Here is a 22,457-nt window from a genome sequence, read left to right as displayed (position 1 = left end):
AGCATGTTTCTTTAAATAAATATGGTTTATGTATTTCTTTTTGTAGTTTATGTATTTTTTTTGTAGTTGTATATTCAGCTTTGGGAGAAAACTAGATATTAAATAAGTTGCCACTTGTATTTAATTACAAAGTGTTCTTTTGAGATAATTTCCTTAGGCTAGGACATACTTGACTCAAAATATTGTTCTTTTGATATACAATACATTCTGAAAGGCTCAAAGTTTGTACCAATGTGCTTTATATATAACATGGTGATAGCTAAGCCAAGATAAAGATATAAAAGGCTTATGACGAGAGGTCAGTGGGAAAGGTATGTAAAGCACTTCCTAGAATTGGCAGTTTTTAAAATTAGTTTACAGTAGCCTATTAGTAAGACTGTCAAGATAAAATTTCAAAAAACAATAATAACAAAAATCCTCCAAAATAGAAATCAAGCAAGTAAACAAGCAAACAAACAAATAAAAACCCTCAACCACCTTATTTAGTAGGTTGAAGAACAAATATTTTTATGAGAGCTGGAAAATATAAGAAACATATTTTTGTAAATAATGTTTAGGGTCTGAGTCTTATGTTCATGGTTGTTTTTTTTAAAAATATCTTTCTGTTTTGTTTTTTATAACTTATTTGAACTCCAGCTTTTGTCCTTGGCTTAAATTCAGAAAATCATTGTGACCTGTTCATGGAACACTATGTAGGAAGATCTAACATTACATTGTTTTCATTGTCTTTAGAGTTTTTGTGCTTGTGTCTTTTCTAAATAATATGCTAAAATCTAGTCCTTTAATGTCAGCCCTGCACTCAAGGCAGAGGCAGGCAGATCTCTGAATTTGAGGCCAGCCTGATCTACAGAATGAGTTCCAGGACAGCCTCAGCTATGCAGTGAAATCCTGTCTCAAAAAAACCAAAACCAAAACACAAAACACAAAGAAACTAGCCTAAAATCTCCTTCTGATGAATGGCACCAGCTGAACTTGTCTTTTCTTTTTGTGCAACAGAAACTACAAGCAAGAATGCTAGTGAGCTAGCAAATATAACATGGAGTTCGAGTGAAAGTGATTTCTCAGATGAAGATAAGACACTCCCTGAATTACAGAGAGATGGTGGGCATGGTGGCCCTAGAGCCGACCGGCTTTGTGACAGGACTGTCTTATGTCCAGAAGATGGAGACATCGAAGGTAAATTGCTGGTTTTGTAGGAAGTTCAGTTTCTGTTAAATATTGGGTTAGGTAGTAGCTTTATGTATTTATTATGAACTTGTTTATTTATTATGAATTATGAGTTCATTTATATCTAGCCCTTTAGAAACATTTTCTTGCATAATATTTCTCATGACAACTAAGCAATAGGTATTACAGTGACTTCTTATTTTGTTTTTGCTTTTTTTTTTAAACGTTTTATTGGTTCTTTGGGAATTTCACATCATGCTCTCCAATTCCACTCATCTCTCTGTCCCCTCTTACTCACCCTTTACCCTTTTGAACTCCCACACCAAAAAATGTCATCTTATTGTGAAAGCTATAGAGTGTCACAGTGTGTCTTCACAGTACACCCTTTTGTCCACACTTCTTTGCTTGCAATGTTCATTGTAATGACTTACTGGTCTGGTCCGAGGCCTCTGGCTTCTGCAACACCATCTGGAACCTCACTGGGACTCCTCTCGGACATCTTGTTGTTGCCCTGTGTTGTGGAGATCCTGAAGTTTTGGATCTGTAGGACCAGCCCCTTCACACAGTCCAGCAGTTCATTGATGGGTAGGTGTTGGGGTAGGCAACTCAAAGACCTGAATCTGGGCCTGAGAGGTATATAAGCTGGCCAGCCCACCAGCTCTCCTGCACCTACACACTAAGGTGAGCCCTCTAGCCCTACTCTGGCTAGCTCATCCAAATGCCTAACCCAGCAAAGGGGAGGGTCAGCCTTCCTGATCTCATGCCTTCATTGCCAGCTCACTCATAACCCCTGAAACTAGGGCCAGCTCTTCTTTGCTGCCCAGATGAGGTGTAGGGCCCACCCTCCCAAGTGTTGCAGCTGGTGAGGGACGGGGCCAGATCTCTCATTCTCATGACCCTGGGGCCAGCTCATTTGCAACCCCGCCAGGGTCAGCTCTACTGTGCTGCCTAGATGAGGGTCAGGACCAGCTCTTTTGCTCTTATGACCCCAGGGCCACAGGTGGTGAGGGGCTAGGGGCAGGAGAGGACATCTCTCTCTCTTTCTGTCTGTCTGTCTTTCTTTTTTTCTCCTTCCATCCCTCCCTCCTCACTCCGTCCCCTCCCCCCTCTCATTCATACCGTTGCACTGGAGATGAGTGGCAGGGCCAGCTCTTCCAGATTCACACCCTCTGGGCTGGCCTCACTTTCTTGAGTACTGCAGCTGGCTAGGGTTATGTTCAGTTCTCCAGCTCTCATGCCCACAAGGCCAGCTCTCAAGATGCCCAGCTTGGCCTATTTATGGCATCCCAACCGGTCTTAGTCAGGGTTTCTATTCCTAGACAAACATCATGACCAAGAAGCAAGTTGGGGAGGAAAGGGTTTATTCAGCTTACTTCCACATTGCTGTTTATCACCAAAGAAAGTCAGATCTGGAACTCAAGCAGGTCAGGAAGCAGGAACTGATGCAGAGGCCATGGAGGAATGATCCTTACTGATTTGCTTCCCCTGGCTTGCTCAGCTTGCTTTCTTATAGAACCCAAGACTACCATCCCAGAGATGGCTCCACTCACAAGGGGCCCTTCCCCCTTGATCACTAATTGAGAAAATGCCCCACAGCTGGATCTCATGGAGGCACTTCCCCAACTGAAGCTCCTTTCTCTGTGATAACTCCAGCCTGTGTGTCAAGTTGACACTCAAAACCAGACAGTACACAAGCTTGGTTCTATATTGAGATCTTGTTCCATAAAACAAAAACTGGGGGCTGGGGAAATGCCTACATCAGTAAAGTGTTGCTGCACAAGTGAGAGGACTTGAGCTTGATCTCTAGCCGCCATAGATTTTTTTTTTTTTTTTTTTTTTTAAAAGCTGGACACATTGAAATGGAAGAGAAGGGAAGATCCCTCGTGCTTTCAAACCAGCTAGTTAGTCAAGTCATCCTGCTTGGGAAGAGAACCTCAAAATATAAGGTTGAAAGTCATGTAGGACAATACCTGACTCTGACTTCTGGCCTCTACACACATGTATATGTGCATCCTCACACACTAGCCAATAAATTAAAAATTAGAGTATGTAAATTGTGAGAATATGTAACATGTGTTGACTTTCTTATAAAGCTGATCCTTCGGAGTCTGAAGCCAAGCATACAGCTGTTGGAGTGTCTCGACTTTCAATTCTCCTTCATACTATTTCTTCCTTTAATTTTTTTAAATCTTTAATAGATGATCAATACTACAGATATCAAGATTTTATTTTGTCTAAGACATGAAACTGGGAATTAAATATGTTATTTCCCTTTATATATACTCCTATTTCATGACCTAAGAAATATCTTCAATTTATTAAAAGAAGATTGGGACTATAAAAGGGCACATGATTGTTGCTGAGTGATCTCTTCAGCCCCATGTACTATATTTTAACTTTATTATTATTTATTTTCCTTAAAATCTTAACTTTCAGTCAGGTACTAAATCTGGTACACTGGTAATGAGTTATTACTTCCTTTCAGTGGAAGAAAATGATGCTCTTCCACTGAGTGAGATCCGTTATCTTAGTTCTCTGAGTACTTGTACTTTGAACTCTAGGAAAGGTATGTTATGTATCATACCTCACAGTTCAGTTTAATCTGTGACAACCACTTTCAGTTATATAGGCTTAGCAGACTAGATTTAGTATATTCAGTTAAAAATAAATATAATTTAGCTTTCTGTCTTAAAATTTTCTAAAGTTATAATGAGATTATGTTTATGAGATGAGGTAAAGTGAAACTAAATTAGTTAGTTTCCATATTGTTGAAAGATATTTCTGGAATAAAATTCTTGGGTGATTTCTTTTTTTTTTTTTTTAAAGATTTATTTATTTATTTTATGCGAGTACACTGTTGCTGTCTTCAGACACACCAGAAGAGAGCATCAGATCCCATTACAGATGGTTGTGAGTCACCATGTGGTTGCTGGGATTTGAACTCAGGACCTCTAGAAGAGCAGTCAGTGCTCTTAACTGCTGAGCCATCTGTCCAGCCTGAGTGATTTCTTTTAATTCAAAAAATTAATTTTTTCAGATTTATTTATTTTTATTTTTATTTTATGTATACGCTTGTTTGTTCACCACATGCATGCAATACCTATGGAAGCCAAAGGAGGGCACTAGATCTTTTTGGAGCAGGAATTATAGACTTTTTTTTTTAGAACCATGTGGGTGCCAGGAATGGAACCTAGGTCCTCTGCAAGAGCAGTCAGTACTTCTAACTACTGAGCCATCTCTCTAGCCCTGAAAATTATTTTTTTAACAATGGATTAAATAAATAAATAAATAAAGATTCATTGATAGTCTAGACTATTGAATTATGTAGAAGAATGAGGCAGCTTTCTGTGTATTGATAAGGAAGGATTTCTTCATTATCTTAATTTAAAAAACAAGATGTGTAAGGCAAGAGAAATGATATTTATCTTCTTTATTTTTTTTTTTTAGTTTTTTGAGACAGGGTTTCTTGTTTAGCCCTGGCTGTCCTGGAACTCACTCTGTAGACCTGGCTGGCCTCAAACTCAGAAATCCGCCTGCCTCTGCCTCCCAAGTGCTGGGACTAAGGGCATGCCCTACCACTGCCCAGCTTATCTTATTTTCTTGAGCATGCTGGAGAAACTACAGGGATTTGAAAGCAATTGAAGAAATACTTGTCTACTTATATTTGAGGTTGGGTAAGAGTTGGGGAGAACCAACTAGAGAGAGAATTGGAGAACATTTTTTACTGTTGGTGTGTTTGTAGAAATCATCCCGTGCTATGGGCACACCAGCCACTGAGAATATGTTTGTAAGATAAATGTGAAGGGCATATAGAATTAATAAGGGTAAAAATGTCTTTTTTAGATGAATTACAGGTTATTGACTGGGAGATTAACAGTGACCCAGAAGATCCTGGTGGACCCAGTGAATGTGGAGATGATGAGAGGGCCCTGGACATCTCGGATGGTGATTCCTGTGCAAGTCTGACAAGTGATGACAGGCTGCGTGAGCCCCCTGAGGTAAGGACAGATTGTTTAATAGTCTACAATTGTCCTTATAACATTGGTAATTGTAACTCCATCTTTCCAAGGACAGTCACTTGTAACCGTTGCTCAATCATATTAGTCCTCACTCTTGTTTCTGAAGTGACAGGCGTCTCCTGTATTGAACTTCTCCATTTCTGGTGCTTTCCTTGTAGTCTCCCAGTACAGTTATTTTGAAGTTTGTGACTAGTATTCGACATTTTTACAGTTGTGAATCAATGACATCGATGACTAAAGTGACTTACTTCTTTCATAGTTTTTTGTTTTCCTTGGACATAGTAATTACTATTTTTTTTTTTTACTTGTCTAATTTAGCACTAATAATTTATCCCCGTTGTTTGTCTGTGTTAAGGTGTTTAGACACAATAGAGATTTTGTCTGTTCTATTTTCTTCAAGAACTCTAGCCTGCAACCTCCTAGCTATTCAAATTTGAATATTATATTCTCACTAGTTCTGGGTGTTGTCACTCTTGTGTGTCCCTTCACCATTACTATTAGTCATTTTTAGTGGCTGTGACCAAGACTCTAAGATAACAACTTAAGGGTAGAAGGACTTACTTTGATTCACCATCTCACAGGTGGCCTGACCTCATGTATTTGAGCAGAATGTCATGGTGCTGGAGGTATCTGGTGGATGCCACATAGTAACAGAAAGAGCTTAACTACCTGCTGTAACCTTAGGAAGCATGGCCCTAGCCATCTACTTCCTTCAGCTGGGCTTAACCCCAGGTATTTCAGAATGTCACAGGGTTCCAGTGTATGCCACAAGAGTCTGCAGAGGTTTTTCCTGTCTGGACACTATCACCATCATTCCAGGAATTTATTTATGACTCTTAATCTCTCATGGAGCTCTGTGCTATCCTGTACTTAAGTATTTTCTTAGTTTTCACCTTCATTTTAGTTAGATATATTTTTCAGTAGCCTCAGAAAAAAAATTCAGAATTGGTTGAGATTTGGCATGTCTGAAAATGTTATCAGCAGTGTCATGATTTACATCTGTAATCTTGGCACTGAAGAGGCTGAGGCAGGAGCATTATGAGTTTGAAGCCAGTTTGGGTTGCATACTTTGAGAGGGAGAAGTGGGAAGGAGAAGGAGGGAGAAAGGGAGGGCAGGGAATGGGGATGCTTTTATAATATATCAATATGACTGAAAACAGTTTTCTTTTAAAGCTTCAAAAGCATGCTTTTATTGTCCTTTATCTTGAGTTATTGTTAATAAGCCTGAAGTATTCTCATTCTTGATCTTCTACGATTTTTTTGTTGCTATGTTTAAACAGTTTGATTGTGGTGTGCCTTGGTATGATGTTCTGTTTGATATTTTTCAAGATTCTGGTGAATGGAATGAACATGTTTTGGAAAGTCCTCAAGACCAATAAGATCAGTATTTGTCATTTTTTGTATTTTGTTTGTGGGAGAGACATATATGCTGGTAACCTTATGTATGCCAGTATAGTAGTATACCACCAAAGTATATGATCCTTAGTATGTTTTTATAATAGCTGTTTTAACAAGTATGAGGTAATATTTCATTGTGTTTTTAAAAAGAGCTCTTATTTGTGTGTGTATATATGTGTATGCACTTGCACATATGTAAACATGCTTGTGGGTGCTCACAGAGGCTTGAAGAGGTTATCAAGGTTTCCTAGAATTGAATTTATGGTAGATAGTAAGCCACTCAATATGAGTGCTAGAAACCAAACTCTGGTCTTCTGGAAGAGCAGCAAGTGCTCTTAATCATAGAGCCATTTTGACCGCTCCTCATTGAGATTTTAATCTGCATTTCTTTGAAGACTATTGAGGATGTGATTTTTGGTCATTTGTGTGTCTTTGTACATTTTTAAAGTTTCTCAACAACAACAACAACAACCACAACAACAACAAAAACTTCCCCAAAAAACTAGAACTATCCTATAACCTAGAAAACATACATCTTGGTATATATGCAAAGGAATTAAATCAGTGTGAAGATTTATCTGTACTCCTGTTATTATTGTTTGCTTTTCTTTCTGTTGCTATGAAAAAAATGACCAAAAACAACCTGGGAGAGGAACAGGTGTCAAGGCAGGAATTCAAGGAAGGAACTTGAAGCAAAAACCACTGAGAAATGCTTCCTAATAGGTGGCTCTCCTGGCTTGCTTGGGTACCATCTTAGGTCTACCTGTTTAGAAATAGTATTGCCTAGAGTGGGCTGGATCATCCCCCACTGTCAGCTAGCAATTAAGAAAATGACCCACAGACAGACATGTTCAGAACAGTCTGATGAATCTGATTCTTAAATACTTTCCCAGGTATATCTAGTTTTATGTCAAGTTGACAACAACTAACTACCATGTTATTGTAGAATTATTCATCACAGCAAGATGTAGAAGCAACCCTAGATGTCCAGACATAAATGAATGGGAAGATCAAATGTGTTACACATATGTAGTTAATATTGTTCATCCTTTAAAAAGAAAGGGATTTTGATGTTTGTAGTTACATTGGTGCGCTTAGGGGACATCTACTAACTGAAATCAGATACATGTAAAGGCAAAATAGGTTTAGTGTTCTTTATCTGAGGTTGTTTTCGATGAATTGTATTTTAGATTTTAGAGTTTTTGGACTATTTGTATATTGTGGAGGTTGTAGTATGCTTGGGCTAGGGAGTGGCACTATTTGGTTGTGTGGCCTTGGTGGAGTAGGTGTGGCCTTGTTGAAAGAAGTGTGTTTCTGTGGACATGGTCTTTAAGACCCACATCCTAGCTACCTGGAAGCCAGTCTTCTCCTGTTTGCCTTTGGAACAAGATATTGAATTCTCAGTTCCTCCTGCATCATACCTGCCTAAGTGTTGGCATGCTCCTGCCTTGATGATAATGGACTGAACTCTGAACTGTAAGCCAGCCCGAATTAAATGTTGTCCTTATAAGAGTTACCTTGGTCATGGTGTCTGTTCACAGCTATAAAACTCTAACTAAGACACACACATATAAAGAGTTTTCTTGGATGTGGGAATGAAGTCTAAACATGACTTCATTTATTCTTGGCATATAATCATGTACATAAAGACTGAAGGAAATTTATATAATGCTTAAAGTATATCTGGCTTTTAACTATAATTCAACACATGAGATCAAGTGTGCAGTTTTCCTCTTGGGGTGTCCTGTCAGTTACTCAGAACATTTCATATTTTGGAATTTGTATTTTTCAGTTCAGGATGCTCAACCTGTTTCACTATGAGATAATTTGGGAAGGATTGATATTAGGTTTGTTTTGTTTGCTTGTTTTTTCTTTCTTTTTTTCTTTTTGAGCTCTGGTTTTCTATGAAGACTAGCTAGCCACAGACTTGACAGAGCTCACCTGCCTTTGCCTTCCTTGCTCTGGGATTTAAGGCATGTGCCACCAAACCTGGGTTGATGTTTATTCTTAAAACGATTGGTAGAGCTCAGCATGGAAGCCGTAAATCCTGGAAGCCATAAGTCTTGGGCTTTTTAAAAAAAATGGTATTTGTTTTAATCGCTGAATCATTTTCCTTTGCTGATCTATATAGACTTTCTATTTTCATGATTATGTGTTGGTAGGTTGTTATTGCTTATGAATTTATTCATTTCTTCTGAGTTAAATAATAGGCTGGCATGTACTCTGTCATCATTTGTTTTGTTTCTTGTTTGTGTGGTATTGTCATGGTTCCTCATTCATTCCTTTCCCTTAGCATTTCCTGTTCCTTAGTTCATCTCCCTCTCCTGTGGGGTCAGAGGTGGGGAGGAGCAGCAGCTCGGTTTGGTGACTCTTTTCTGCTTTTCTAGTCTATTTTATTTATTTCATCCCAATCTTCATTATTATTTCCTTCTATTCATTTTGGGCTCAGTTTTTTTTTTCCTTGTTTTAGTTCCTTCAGGATGTATTAGGTTGTCTGTTTGAAATCTTCCCTTTTTTTCCTCTCTTTTATTGTATAGCATGAAACCCAGCACTATATATGTGCTACGTTAGTGTTCTTCCACTGAGTCTCCCTTCTAGCCTGGCCTTTAATTTTGCTTTTCTTTTTCTTTCTTCTTCTTTTTAAAGTTTATTTTCATTTTTTGAGAAAAGATCTCAACGCCCTGGGACTTGCTATATAACACACCCCAACCTCAAACTTGCATTTTCAGGTGTGTGCATCCACTATTTTTCTAGAATTACAGGAATAGCCCTTACTCTTGGCAGCAACTGATCCTCCTCCCCTTCCCTCCTTTTTTTTTTTTTTTACCATGCTCTTTATCATTATCTTTTTCTTTTCTTTTTTTTTTTTAAAGATTTATTTATTATTATAAATGAGTACACAGAAGAGGGCATCAGATTTCATTATGGGTGGTTGTGAGCCACCATGTGGTTGCTGGGATTTGAACTCATGACCTTTGGAAGCACAGTCAGTGCTCTTACCCGCTGAGCCATCTCACCAGCCCCTCATTATCTTTTTCTACTTTGGCCTCCTTCCTTATTATCACAGGTTCTCATTATATCTCAGGCTCATCTGTTTAGTGCTGGGATTGTTGGCTAGCCAGCTTGACTGCCTCCTTTTTCTTCTGTCTTGATCTCTTTCTCTTTTCCTTCTTTTATTCCTTCCTTCTGTTCCTGTAGTATTTACTAATTTATTTAGTGTGGCTATGTATCAGGTGGTAAGTGTGTGTATGCTATGGTGCTTGTATGGAGGTCAGAGGACAAGCTGTGAGAGCTGTCTCTGCTGGAACCACATGGGCCCTGGGATTGACTTTAGGTTGACAGGTTTGATAGCAAGCACTTTTACTGTGAGCATCTCATTGGTTTTTTTTTTAAACCTCATATCTCTGTATTTTCTACTGTAAAGTTCCCTATTAGTGGAAGTGGGATTTTGTCTGTTTCTGTATCTCATAGATTTTGGTTTTTTTGTTTTGTTTTGTTTTTTTGTTTTTTTGTTTTTGTTTTTTTTGAGACAGGGTTTCTCTGTATAGCCCTGGCTGTCCTAATTACTGTAGCCAAGATTCTCTGTAAATTCCTTTCTTGTTGCTTTTCTTTTTTCATATCCCTTTCATCTTCTTCCTTTCTCTTTCTCTGCTCCTTCTCCTCCTCTGTCTCCCTGTTATGGCAGACTTTCTCAGCAACCTGCACTAAATCCCTCAATGACTTATCCTGTAGTCCCTCTAGCCTCTGAAGCTTTTTCCTGATTATCTCTACTAGCCTGGTCTATAAAAGCCATAGTTACAGTAGCTTTGTGCTCCTTGATGCTGGGGTTATAGGGTGTATATTGGCAGAATGCCTCCATGAGCCTCTCTAGAAAGGCAGCAGGAGACTCATCTGATCCTTGTCTAATCTCACGTACCTTGGTCAAATTTGTGGCTCGCCAGGCAATTGCCTTGAGACCTGCCAACAGAGCATGGTGGTAGACATGTCCTAATCAGGTTGGGTTAAAGGGAATCCTGTGTCAGTGACTGCTGTGTTTTCTAAGGATGCTCCCATGTCCAAGGACACATTGTTTTGGGCCTCATTGAGGATCTTTTCTCTTCCCTCAGTGGTAAAGAGGTGGACAATTTCAAAGAGATTAATCAAACCCTTGGGATTATCTGAGAAAGGGGGATGCTGAAACTTCTAATTGTATAGGTCAGCAGATGAGAACGGCCAATAATACATAGCCTGATTGCCATCATTATCCCTCCATATGCCCTCAGTGTTGGAGAGCCACCATGGTATCGGGGAGGTGGCTCTCTGACTTCAGGTCCCCATGGCAGAACTGGGAAGTTGGGGTCTCCTGACGCTCCTCCTTCTGGTAAAGAGGGGTTCAACAGCCCAGGTTCTGTATGGGCTGAGGATCCCGTGGCCCATGCTGGTGCTGGGGGTGGGGGTGGGGGCTCAGATCCCGGACGAGCCCCCAAATGTAAAGCCCCAGAGGGTCTTTATCTTCTGGGAGATCCCTGAGTGAGACAATGAGACTTGGATCAATGCAAAAGGAAGAGGTTTATTTTTCCTGTGCTCCTAGATTGACCTCCAGCAGTCTCCAGCAAGAGACCAGAGGCGATCCCCACTCTAACTTACAAACACCTTCTATACATCTTTTAGAGGGCAGATTACATTGGTGATGGATAGTTAGGCTGACCTTTGGCTCATTGGCTGGATCTATATCAGATCATCCTGGGAGAGTATCTTCATTACCCAGAGGAACCAGGTGTCCTTCAGCCAGTACATTTTATGGTTTTTCTGAGAAGTGTTTAGTCAGAGTTGTTTCTGTGAAATTGTCCTGAGGCTGAGAGCATAAAACTCTCCCTTGAGGCCTAACACCCTTTACTGGAGCCATCTCAGGGTTGAGTCAGAGTCCCTTAATCTTATCAATCTCAAATAAGAGACACAAAATCTTTATATTTTTAATTAGTCTTGTAGCACTAGAACTGAGCAGATATCAACCCTCTGTGTTATTTTTGTCTACTTCCCTGTTAATAACCCTGAGATATAACTTACTATGTTTCTCCTGGACCACTCCTACTCCAACTGGCCGGCCCTCATAGCCATGTTTTTACCATCCACCATTCTATGGTGTCTCCTTCCTTCCTCCTTTTTCCTCCTCCAGGGTCTCTGCCTCAGACCCCAAGCCTGGGAACCGAAGCTCTGCCTACCTCTCTTCTGACCAGCTACAGGCCATAGGCATCTTCATTCAACCAGTAGTTTTAAATTAAGGAGCAATGTTACATAGTATCATTTGGTGTATATGAGGATTTCCTTGTTCTTGAATCAACCACAGACTATTTAGCATTACAATACATACCCACGGACCAAGCTTCAACATCCAACTTTTTATGTGTGTGCATTTGTGCCAGTGACATAGTGTTCTGCTGAGTTGTTAGTTGGTGAAGATTGCTGGCTTCCTCCCAGTCAGGATCAGGGTTATTCCAATAAGTTCCAGTACTTATTCTGATGTAGTTGGAAATGCTCCTCTTGCCTGTGCATGTGAAGTAGTCTGGGGAATGAATTGTTTTAAAACAAGCTTATTAGTATGTTTGATTTTATGTGCACACACGTTCGCTAATATGGTAAATATCTACCAATTATCATTTTTTTATGTATTGATTTCTCTCTGGAAGGAATTCATTTCTTCTTAACCAGAATTATCACCTTGGATGAATGCAAAGCAGAGTCCAATGCTTTATGATAGATTTTCTCTGTTAACATTTATTTTTGTCACACATACAATATATACACATATACACGAAGCAAATAAATCCTAAATATATATTTTTACATATTATAATTTGATAAATACACTAAGTATTTAAAACCAACCTATTGTTTAAAAGTGATGTAGAACTTTTCCTTTGGAACATTTTTGATTTTTTTTTCTACATGGGTTATATCAACTGGGTATCAAGAGGTCAGTGATATTTGAAGAAATCTATCTTCTCATTAAATCTTTTACCAAAAATACTCATTTATATCCTTCCAAATAAGTTGTAGCTATAGACCATGGTCTGGAGGGCACCTGTTGGGGTTTTTCAGTTTCTTGAGTTCTTGGATAAGGAATTGGACAGGGACACATATATAGTGGTATTAATAGAAATGGAGATAACTGTCTGTAACTGTAGCTCTAGGAAATCCAGTATCTGTTTCTGTCCTCCATAGATATCTATGTATATGTGGTATACACATAAATACAATATACACATATATAAAAATAAAATTCTTTAAAAGATTCTCTACCTTTATCAGGCAGTACTTATAAAATGAGTGTATATGATAATGTAGTACATTTCAACTGTCATGGGAACATAATTTTACATGCAATGAATGTACCCTCAGAGGATTTCATTAATGCTGAGTTTTGATGTTATAGCTGAGAGTACTTGGCCAAACAGGTATTCTGATATAATCAGGATATATAACCATGTGAAAAACTAGATGAAGAATAATTTTGTACTTTAATAGAAAAAAATATGTAATAAACGTGCTGTTTCGGGGGCTGGTGAGATGGCTCAGCTGGTTAGAGCACTGACTGTTCTTCTGAAGGTCATGAGTTCAAATCCCAGCAACCACATGGTGGCTCACAACCTGTAATGAAATCTGACGCCCTCTTCTGGTGGTCTGAAGACAGCTACAGTGTACTCATTTATAATAATAAATAAATCTTTTTTTTTTTAAAAAAAGTGCTGTTTCAGAATGTCAACATTTGAGAGTCCGTTCCCAACATTTTCTGTAGTAGTGTACTTTAACCCATGTTCCATGAAGTAAATAAGTGGCTGTGATTTGTGGCACTTGATTTCCAAAAGGAATTTCAATGAAGACTAATATTGAATAGGTAGTACATTTGCAGTGAGTAGGAAGGGGACTTTGTGTTGTTCCTGTAAAGTAAGACCAATGTGGATGAAAATGTTTGAAAAATATGGATATTAAACTTGAATCTTACAACTAAACAGTAGTGAGATCTTTCAGTGTCTCACATGATGTCGGGCACTAAGACTCTTTTGCCCTGTGTTCTCTCATTCAGTTTCCAGAGTGACTCTGTGGACATGAGTGTCACTGTGTTTACTTTACATGTGAGATTTTCTTGGCTGTATCTCAAATAATAGAAATGTGCCCCAAATAACTTTGCTTCTAAGGGTCATTTTTGGTGGCCATGTAGACAGTTTAACTGTCTAACGTATATAAGATTTTCTTAAAGGAGTGCTATTATTAAGGGGAAGTTTGAACTTACCATTTAGGTATATAGGGATAGTGAACCTACTTTGCTAGCTTACATCTAGGTTTTGGCACACTGTGGTATTTGGATCTCAGGGAGGGAAAATCATTCCACCTTGTCCCAGTCCTCACTTTTAAGGATACCTGTTAGAACTTGCTGTCCTTGCCTGGCCTGTGTGGGAGACTGTAGCATCCTGCTCTGCTGGACGTCTTCCCTTCAGTTTACTTTAGAGGCCTGCCAGATTCTGCCCATGGAGACCAGAGTGACTGTGTTAGACGATTGGGGGAAATAACACATTTGCTTGAATCAAATTTCTCACTTGTCTTGGGTTACATTATTAAACAATGAAGCATGACTGCCTTTATTTTCCTTTGTGTATAATATTTAGTTTTTTTTTAATTGAACATTTTTAGAAGGGAAATACAATGGATCTTTTAAAAAAACTTTTTATTGATTCTTTGTTTCACATCATGCACACCAATCTCACTCATCTCTCAATCCCTTTGTACCTATCCTCTGCCCTTGTATCCTCCTCCTAAAGAAAAAAAAAAAAACAAAAATAAAAATATAAACAAAGGAAAACAAAGTATAGAAAACATCCCGCCATGGACGCTGTAGTGCGTCACAGTGTGTCCCACAGTATACACTTCTGTCCACATGTTTTTGCTTTCAAATGTTCATTACAATGAGTCATTTGTCTGGTTGGAGGCCTCTGGCTTCTGTTACACTATCAGTACTGGATCCTCACTGGGACTCCTCTTAGATATCTGTGTCGTGGAGATCCTGCAGCTTTGGATCAGCAGGACTGGCTCATTCACACACTCTAGCAGTTCATAGATGAGGTAGATGCTGGAATAGGCCAACTCAAAGCCCTGGATCTGGGCATAGGTGGTAACTGACTTGGTCAGCTTGCCAGCTCTCCTGCACCTGTACCACTAGGGGGAGCTCTCCAGCATTACTTCACCCAGTTCACCCAGTGCTGCCACTGACAAGTACTGCCCCTGGGATGTACTTCAACCATACCACTAGAGACAGCTCTACTGTTCTGCCCAGTTCAGGGATGTGGGTGGCTCTCCGAAGTGCTGCAGCTGGTCAGGTACTGGGCCAGCTCTTCTCCCTGGCTCATTCGTGTTCCTGCCACCAGGGCCAGCTTTACTGTGCTGCCCACTCTCCTTAGTGCTGCAGCCAGTGAGGGGTGGGGCCAGCTCTGCACGTCCCTTAGACATCAGTGTGGCAATGATCCCAGGTGACAGTCCAGACCAGGGACATCTGCATGGCCTTTAATGGTAATATGAGCCACATAGCCACAGACCCCTGCTGCTGCATGGCCAGAGACCTAGACATGGTCACTAGAGCAGTGTGGGCTGGCATTGCACCATGGCCTCAGGTAGCAGGGCAGGATACTCATAGCAGGCTGTTCCTCTCCATCCTCTTGTCTCCGGTTCCACCTCTCTACACAATGCTCACTTTTCACAATTCTCTTTTTGACCCATCTGTCTACCACATACATACTTTGTAGTGGCTCCCACTGCATGCAGAGCATGTTGTTGGTCTCTGGGTGTCTTCCTCTGCCCACGATGCTGGGGCCCCTCTCTGTTCCTAAATTAACCTGTGCACAAGAACCATTTCTGTAAATAAATGCTTTGGGTTTCATATATAAGAAAAATCTGAAATTTAGAGTCCTGAAAAAATCTAGGCAAGGGGATAGAAAGATTTCATGTATGTTAAGCATGTAATATTTTAATGCTTCATGAAAGTCAGTAAGTAGTAAAGATAACTGAAGAAGATACTTTTATTTGTGATTGCAGCAGGTTTATGGGTGTTCAGGTCCTAAAAAAGTAATTTCTATTTATTTGCTATTTAGCTTCCCCCCATCTTTCTCCCCTTCCTTCCCTTCCTCCCACCGTCCTCCCCTCCCTCCCTCTCCCCCATTAATTATCTGTAGCTGTCCAGCAGCCACGGAGAACTGAGTACTCCTAAAAGGGAGGCTTGGGAATGAAATAGGACAGCCAGGAGAGAAGAATGAAGCCAAGACAAAGATTTCCTATTTTGGCTCAAAGTTTAATTATCAGCTCTGCGTTTATATAGGCAAAACCCAAAAACCCATCCCTCTGTTTCAGCTGGATTCTGTTGCTTTGTTTCAGCTGAATTGAGTAGGAAAGTAAGCTCAGTAGGTGGTCAGCTCCTCAGAGCTCTGTAGGAAATGCACTTGTGGCAAGGCCAGGGGCTGACTCTAGCCAGGTTGTAAAACCATCTGAGGTTTAGCCTATTCAAGGCTGGGAGACAGACACAATTATCTGGCTTACCTTTCTTATTTCATAGCTTACATTTTCACCAAGCTGTGTGAAGTGGCATATGATTGTAATTCTAGCATTTAGGATGCTGAGGCAGGAATAGCACAGATTAAAGGCAAGCCTGGGACACATTGTTAGTTTGTGGTCAGCTTGGACCTAGGGGATTCTGTCCTGGAAAACAACAGTAGCAGTAGTAGCAACAGCAACAACAACAAAACATAACTAAAAAGGAAACAACTTAGCCTTTCCTCTCTATTTTATATATAATAAATTTACAGTCGTTTCCTAGTGCCCCATTTTCCAACTGTGTCAGGAGACACTATAACACCAGGTTTCCTTAAGGCTAAAATTTTTAATCATCCCCATAATAATACCGTGACAAAAAGATTAAGATGTAAAGCCATATTGTCATAACCTGTAAATTGTTTTAAGCCTGGCATGGCACTGGCATGTCTAGCTAGAATTTGTTTCTCAACTCAAGATCATATACCTGATCATTTTGATACTTCCCTGGGAATTTATATGTGTGTGAGTGTGTGTGTGTATGTAGTGTGTGCGTGTGTAATTTATTTACATAAAATGTGTTTCTTATTGTGTCTTGCTGATATTTACATTTAGGGATTTAGGATATGAGATTTATATATATGTGTGTGTGTGTGTGTGTGTGTGTGTATATATATATATATGAACATCCCATTGAGTTTTAAAATAACACATAATTACAATCTTTTATGCAGTCTTTGGATAGAGATAATTGGTATTAATATTTTTAAAATTTCTTTGATTTCTTTTTTTATTAGATATTTTCTTTATTTGCATTTCAAATTTATCCCCTTTCCTGATTTCTCTTCCGAAAATCCCCTATCCCCTCCCCACTCCCTCTGCTCACCAACCCATCCACTCCCACTTCCCTGTCCTGGCTTCCTCTACACTGGGGCATCGAACCTTCTCAGGACCAAGGGCCTCTCCTCCCATTGATGTCCAACAAGGCTATCTTCTGCTGCATTTGCAGCTGGAACCGTGGGTCCCTCCATGTGTACTCTTTGGTTGATAGTTTAGTCCCTGGGAGCTCTGGGGGTACTAGTTAGTTCATATTGTTGTTCCTCCTATAGGGCTACAAGGTCCTTCAGCTCCTTAGGTCTCTTCTCTAGCTCCTCCATTGGGAACCTTGTGCTCAGTCCAATGATTGCCTGAGAGCATACACCTCTGTATTTGTCAGGCACTGGCAGAGCCTCTGAGGAGACAGCTATATCAGGTTCCTATCAGCAAGCACTTCCCTGCATCCACAATAGTGTCTGTGTTTAGTTACTGTATATAGGATGGATCCCCAGGTGGGGCAGTCTCTGGGTGGTCTTTTCTTCAATCTCTGCTCCACACTTTGTCTCTGTATCTCCTCCTGTGGGTATTTTGTTCCCCCCTTCTAAGACTGAAGTATCCATACTTTAGTCTTCCTTCTTCTTGAGCTTCATTTAGTTTGTGAATTGTTTTTTTTCCTTAAATTTTGTTATTATTTAAATGCATTTTATACATAAAGCATGTTAATATTATTTTGAGAATCAAATAATACATAAAAATTTGTTCAACTTTTATGTTCATATCCTTTCATACTTTAAAAAATGTTATTAATGAATATTTAATACTATCCATAACTGAGGATCCTATATTTAATGTTGAGCACTAAATTGTTTTAAAACATACAAAATATTCTTTGGGAATTAGGCATAGTAAAAGAGTATAAAATATTAAAAATGAATCATAAAAAAATATATTCAAGAGCGCTTATATGATACAACCTGACATAGTGAGAGAGTATTTAAAACACATTTTATATGTGTGCACATTGTCTAACAGTCAGTTTACTTAAAAAAGAGTTAGCAGTGTTTCTAGGAGACAAATTATATTTTATCAGTAAATATATTTAAAAATTTCAAAATAGCAAAAAGTCGTTGAAGCTAAACATTAAGGAAATGCTAATTTCATGCACAGTGAGAAAAATTATCAGTGGTATTTCCATGATATTTGTAGAACATGATTTTAATATTTTGAACTGTTAATATTCAACAGACAGAATAGTTATTTTAAGATATTTCATTGTTATATCTCCCTTTTCATTTCTGACTTTATTAATTTGGGTACTGTCTCTGTGCCCTCTGTTTAGTCTGGCTAAGGGTTTATCTATCTTGTTGATTTTTCTCAAAGAACCAGCTCCTGGTTTTGTTAATTTTTTTTGTGTCTATTTGGTTGATTTCAGCTCTGAGTTTGATTATTTCCTGCCATCTACTCCTCCTGGGTTTATTTGCTGCTTTTTGTTCTAGAGCTTTCAGATGTGCTGTCAGTCTTAGAGCTATGAGTTTTCCTCTTAGCACTGCTCTCATTGTGTCCCATAAGTTTGGTATTTGTGGTTTCATTTTCATTAAATTCTAAAAAGTTTTTAATTTCTTTATTCCTTCCTTGACCAAGTTGTCATTGAATAGGGCATTGTTCAGCTTCCATGTGTATGTGAGCTTTCTGTTGTTTTTGTTGCTATTGAAGACCAGCCTTAATCCATAGTGATCTTATAGGAGGCATGGGATTATTTCAATCTTTATATATCCGTTGAGGTATGTTTTGTGACTGATTATATATTCAGTTTTGGAGAAGGTACCATGAGGTGGTGAGTAAAGATATATTCTTTTGATTTAGGATGAAATGTCCTATAGATATATGTTCAATCCATTTGGTCCATAACTTCTGTTAGTTTCACTGTGTCTCTATTAGTTTGTGTTTCCCTGACCTCTCCATTGATGAGAGTGGGGTGTTGAAGTCCCCCACAATTATTGTGTGAGGTGCAATGTGTGTTTTTGTATTTAGTCAAGTTTCTTTTATGAATGTGGGTGCCTTTGCATTTGGAGCATAGATGTTCAGAATTGAGAATTCTTTTGGTAGATTTTTTTTTGATGAGTATGAAGTGTCCTTCCTTATCTTTTTTGATACCTTTTGGTTGAATGTTGATTTTATTCAATATTAGAATGGCTACTCCAGCTAGTTTCTTGGGACCATTTGCTTGGAAAAATGTTTTCCAACCTTTTACTCTGATATAGTGTCTGTCTTTGTCACTTAGGTGCATTTCCTGTATACAGCAACATGTTGGGTCCTGTTTATGTATCCAGCCTGTTAGTCTATGTCTTTTTATTGGGGAATTGAGTCCATGGATGTTAAGAGATATTAAGGAAAGGTGATTGTTATTTCCTGTTATTTTTGTTGTTAGAGATGGAATTATGTTTGCATGGCTATCTTCTTTTGGGTTTGTTGAAAGATTACTTTCTTGCTTTGTCTAGGGTGTAGTTTTGCTCCTTATGTTGGTGTTTTCCATTTATTATCCTTTGTAGGGCTGGATATGTGGAAAGATATTGTGCAAATTTGTTTTTGTCATGGAATATCTTGGTTTCTCTATCTATGGTATTTGAGAGTTTTGCTGGGTATAGTAGTCTGGGCTGGCATTTGTGTTCTCTTAGGGTTTGTATGACATCTGGCCAGGATCTTCTAGCTTTCATAGTCTCTGGTGAGAAAGCTGGTATAATTCTGATAGGTCTGCCTTTATATGTTACTTGACCCTTTCCTCTTACTGCTTTTAATATTCTTTCTTTGTTTAGTGATTTGGTGTTTTGATTATTATGTGACAGGAGGAATTTCTTTTCTGGTCCAATCTATTTGGGGGTCTGTAGGCTTCTTGAATGTTCATGGGCATCTCTTTCTTTAAGTTAGGGAGGTTTTCTACGATAATTTTGTTGAAGATATTTACTGACCCTTTAAGTTGGGAATTTTTACTCTCTTGTATACCTATTATCCTTAGGTTTGATCTTGTCATTGTGTCCTGGATCCCCTGGATGTTTTGTGTTAGGAGCTTTTTGCATTTTGCATTTTCTTTGACTGTTACGTCAATGTTTTCTACAATATCTTCTGCACCTGATATTCTTTCTTCTATCTCTTGTATTCTGTTGGTGATGCATTCATCTATGACTCCTGATTTCTTTCCTAGGTTTCCTAACTCCAGGGTTGTCTCCCTTTGTGATTTCTTTATTGTTTCTATTTCTAGTTTTAGATCCTGAATGGTTTTGTTCAATTCCTTTACCTGCTTTGTTGTGTTTTCCTGTAATTCTCGAAGGGCTTCTGCCTGTTTAGCTGTGTCCTTATTTATTTTTTAAGGGGGTTATTTATGCCCTTCTTAAAGTCTTCTATCATCATCATGAGATGTGATTTTAAATCTGAATCTTGCTTTTCTGGTGTGTTGGGGTGACCAGGGCTCGCTGTGGTGGAAGAACTGGGTTCTGATATTGCCATAGTAGCCTTGGTTTTTGTTTTTTATGTTCTTGTGCTTGCCTCTTCTCATCTGGTTATCTCTGGTGTTTGCTGGTCTTGCTGTCTCTGACTGTGGCTTATCCTTCCTGGAAGCCTGTGTGTCAGTACTCCTGGCAGACCCATTTTCTCTGTGAGGAATTTAGGTATGGTGAGCTGTGTTACAGGGTCAGCTCTGCCATGAAGACAGAAACCAACAAAATCCTGTCCCCAGCTGATCCTTGGTGCCTGTGTCCTGATAGCTCTGGGAGGGTCCCACTTGCACCAGGAATTTGAAGAAAAGTAGTGGTCTTACCTGTGCTCGCAGGTGTGTAGGCACTCCTGTGAGACCAGCTCTCTCCTGGCAGTATTTGTGTATGTAGCTCTGTGGCAGCTCTGTGTGCAGACCTGTCCCAGGCAGCTCCTCAGTTCCTGTGTCCTGAGGGTTCAGGGCAGGTTCCTGTGAGCAGCAGTAGTAGTCCATTGCTCACAGGCCTGTCTGCACTCCTGGGTGGCTTGCTTTCTCTCAGTGCTATTTGGTTATGGAGCCCTGTGGCAGAAGATTGGCTCGAAGCGCAGATGGGTAGTGGAAGACTCTTGTCCCAGGCTGCTCCTCAGTTCTTGTGTCCTGAGGTTCCGGGCAGGTTCATCTGAGCTGCAGTGGTGGCCCTTTGCTCATAGGCCCATCTGCTCTCCTGGGAGGCTAGCTATCTCCTGGCACCATCTGGGGGTATGGAGCCCTTTGGCTGGTATTAATATTTTTTTAAAACTTATTTTCATGTTAAGGTACTAACTCTAGTGTAAGTAGGATTTCATAGACCTCTGGTGAAAGGAGTGAGCAGAAATCTCAACCCTTATATATGTTTACATATCTAAGGATATATCTGGTTTTTATCACTAGTCTATATATACCCAGTGAGAAGTTTAAATCTCTTCTGTTTCTACTGTATTGGGACAAAAACCTTTATTTCAAAATTTGATTAGGTCATTTCCTTTGCAAGACACCTTGGATTGGTGCCTCTGTTTGGGACTCCCAAGTTCTCTATTTTTCTAAGGAAACCAGAGCCAGCCTTTCTATTTGTCCATCTCTTAAGGGTCAAGTAGGGGGAAAGGAGCTGATTTAAACAGTGTACTGATTCTATGTAATGCTTTTCTTTTGGGACAAGGGTAGTGTGTTGATTTGAACATTGTCTCCAGGGTTCTAGAACATCAGCTTACCTAACCATTGGTCACTCAAAAGTTTGTTTTATAAAGTTTGTGCATGGAACAGTAGTAAAAATTGTTTAAATTCTAGTACGGGACTACAACCCCGCCTCGATGATTTAGTTCTCAGATAAAAAATACACATAGCCTTTATATTCCCAATGTGCATTAAACAGCACAATAGCTGGGCAGCTGCCTGTCCTCCATGTTGTTAAAATCTATTTCCCTATTGATAGCTCAAGTTATTACTTATTATGTCTTATCTGTGCTACTACTAGCTCCAATTGGGCAGTCCTCAGGGCCAGGTTTTCCTCTCTCTCAACCCATGGCTGCTCCCTTCTTCCTCCTGCAAATTCTTCCTTCATTCCATGGCAGCTTCTTCTCCTTCCTCATCCTCCTCGTCCTCCTCATCCTCCTCGTCCTCATCCTCCTCGTTGTCCTCCTCGTCATCCTCCTCCAGTCTTCTCTGCTCCAAGCCCACAAACCTCAACCCCACCTATTTTCCTTTTGCCTAGTTATTGGCTATTGGCATCTTAATTTACCAGACACAGTTAAGTGGGGGCAGGATCACTCAGTGTCTTGCATATTGACTCTTTTGTCTTTGGGGTAAGCAGATTTAGGGACCCCAAATTAGTATTAGAATTCAAGCAGTATTATTCCAATCCACTACAGGGAGCATCTCATTTATGAAAACAGTATAATAATTTCTGTATATTGTCTATACTTTTTGTTTTAAAAATATTTTTTTATTTTAGATATTTTCTTTATTTACATGCAAATTTCTCCATTCCCAGTTTCCCCTCCAAA

At 39.4% G+C, this 22,457-nt stretch overlaps 1 protein-coding gene across 4 annotated transcripts in view; it reads left to right on the top strand.

The window, feature by feature from the left end:
• The window catches only part of Spidr (scaffold protein involved in DNA repair), a 254,641-nt gene that overhangs the window by 19,609 nt on the left and 212,575 nt on the right, over positions 1–22,457 (top strand). For all 4 annotated transcript variants that reach the window (XM_031363195.1, XM_031363193.1, XM_031363192.1 and 1 more), the window contains exons 4-5: positions 997–1,176; positions 5,011–5,165. Coding sequence is in view for 3 of the 4 variants with exons in the window: in XM_031363193.1 (XP_031219053.1) it covers positions 997–1,176; positions 5,011–5,165 (335 nt within the window). In the remaining variant the exon portion in view is untranslated. The remainder of the gene's footprint in view (positions 1–996; positions 1,177–5,010; positions 5,166–22,457) is intronic.

This window comes from Mastomys coucha, unplaced genomic scaffold (assembly GCF_008632895.1).
Source record: "Mastomys coucha isolate ucsf_1 unplaced genomic scaffold, UCSF_Mcou_1 pScaffold12, whole genome shotgun sequence".
In the NCBI taxonomy this organism is placed as follows: Eukaryota; Metazoa; Chordata; class Mammalia; order Rodentia; family Muridae; genus Mastomys; species Mastomys coucha.
Note: the sequence above shows the minus strand (reverse complement) of the source record. Positions and strands in the feature narration are given on the sequence as shown.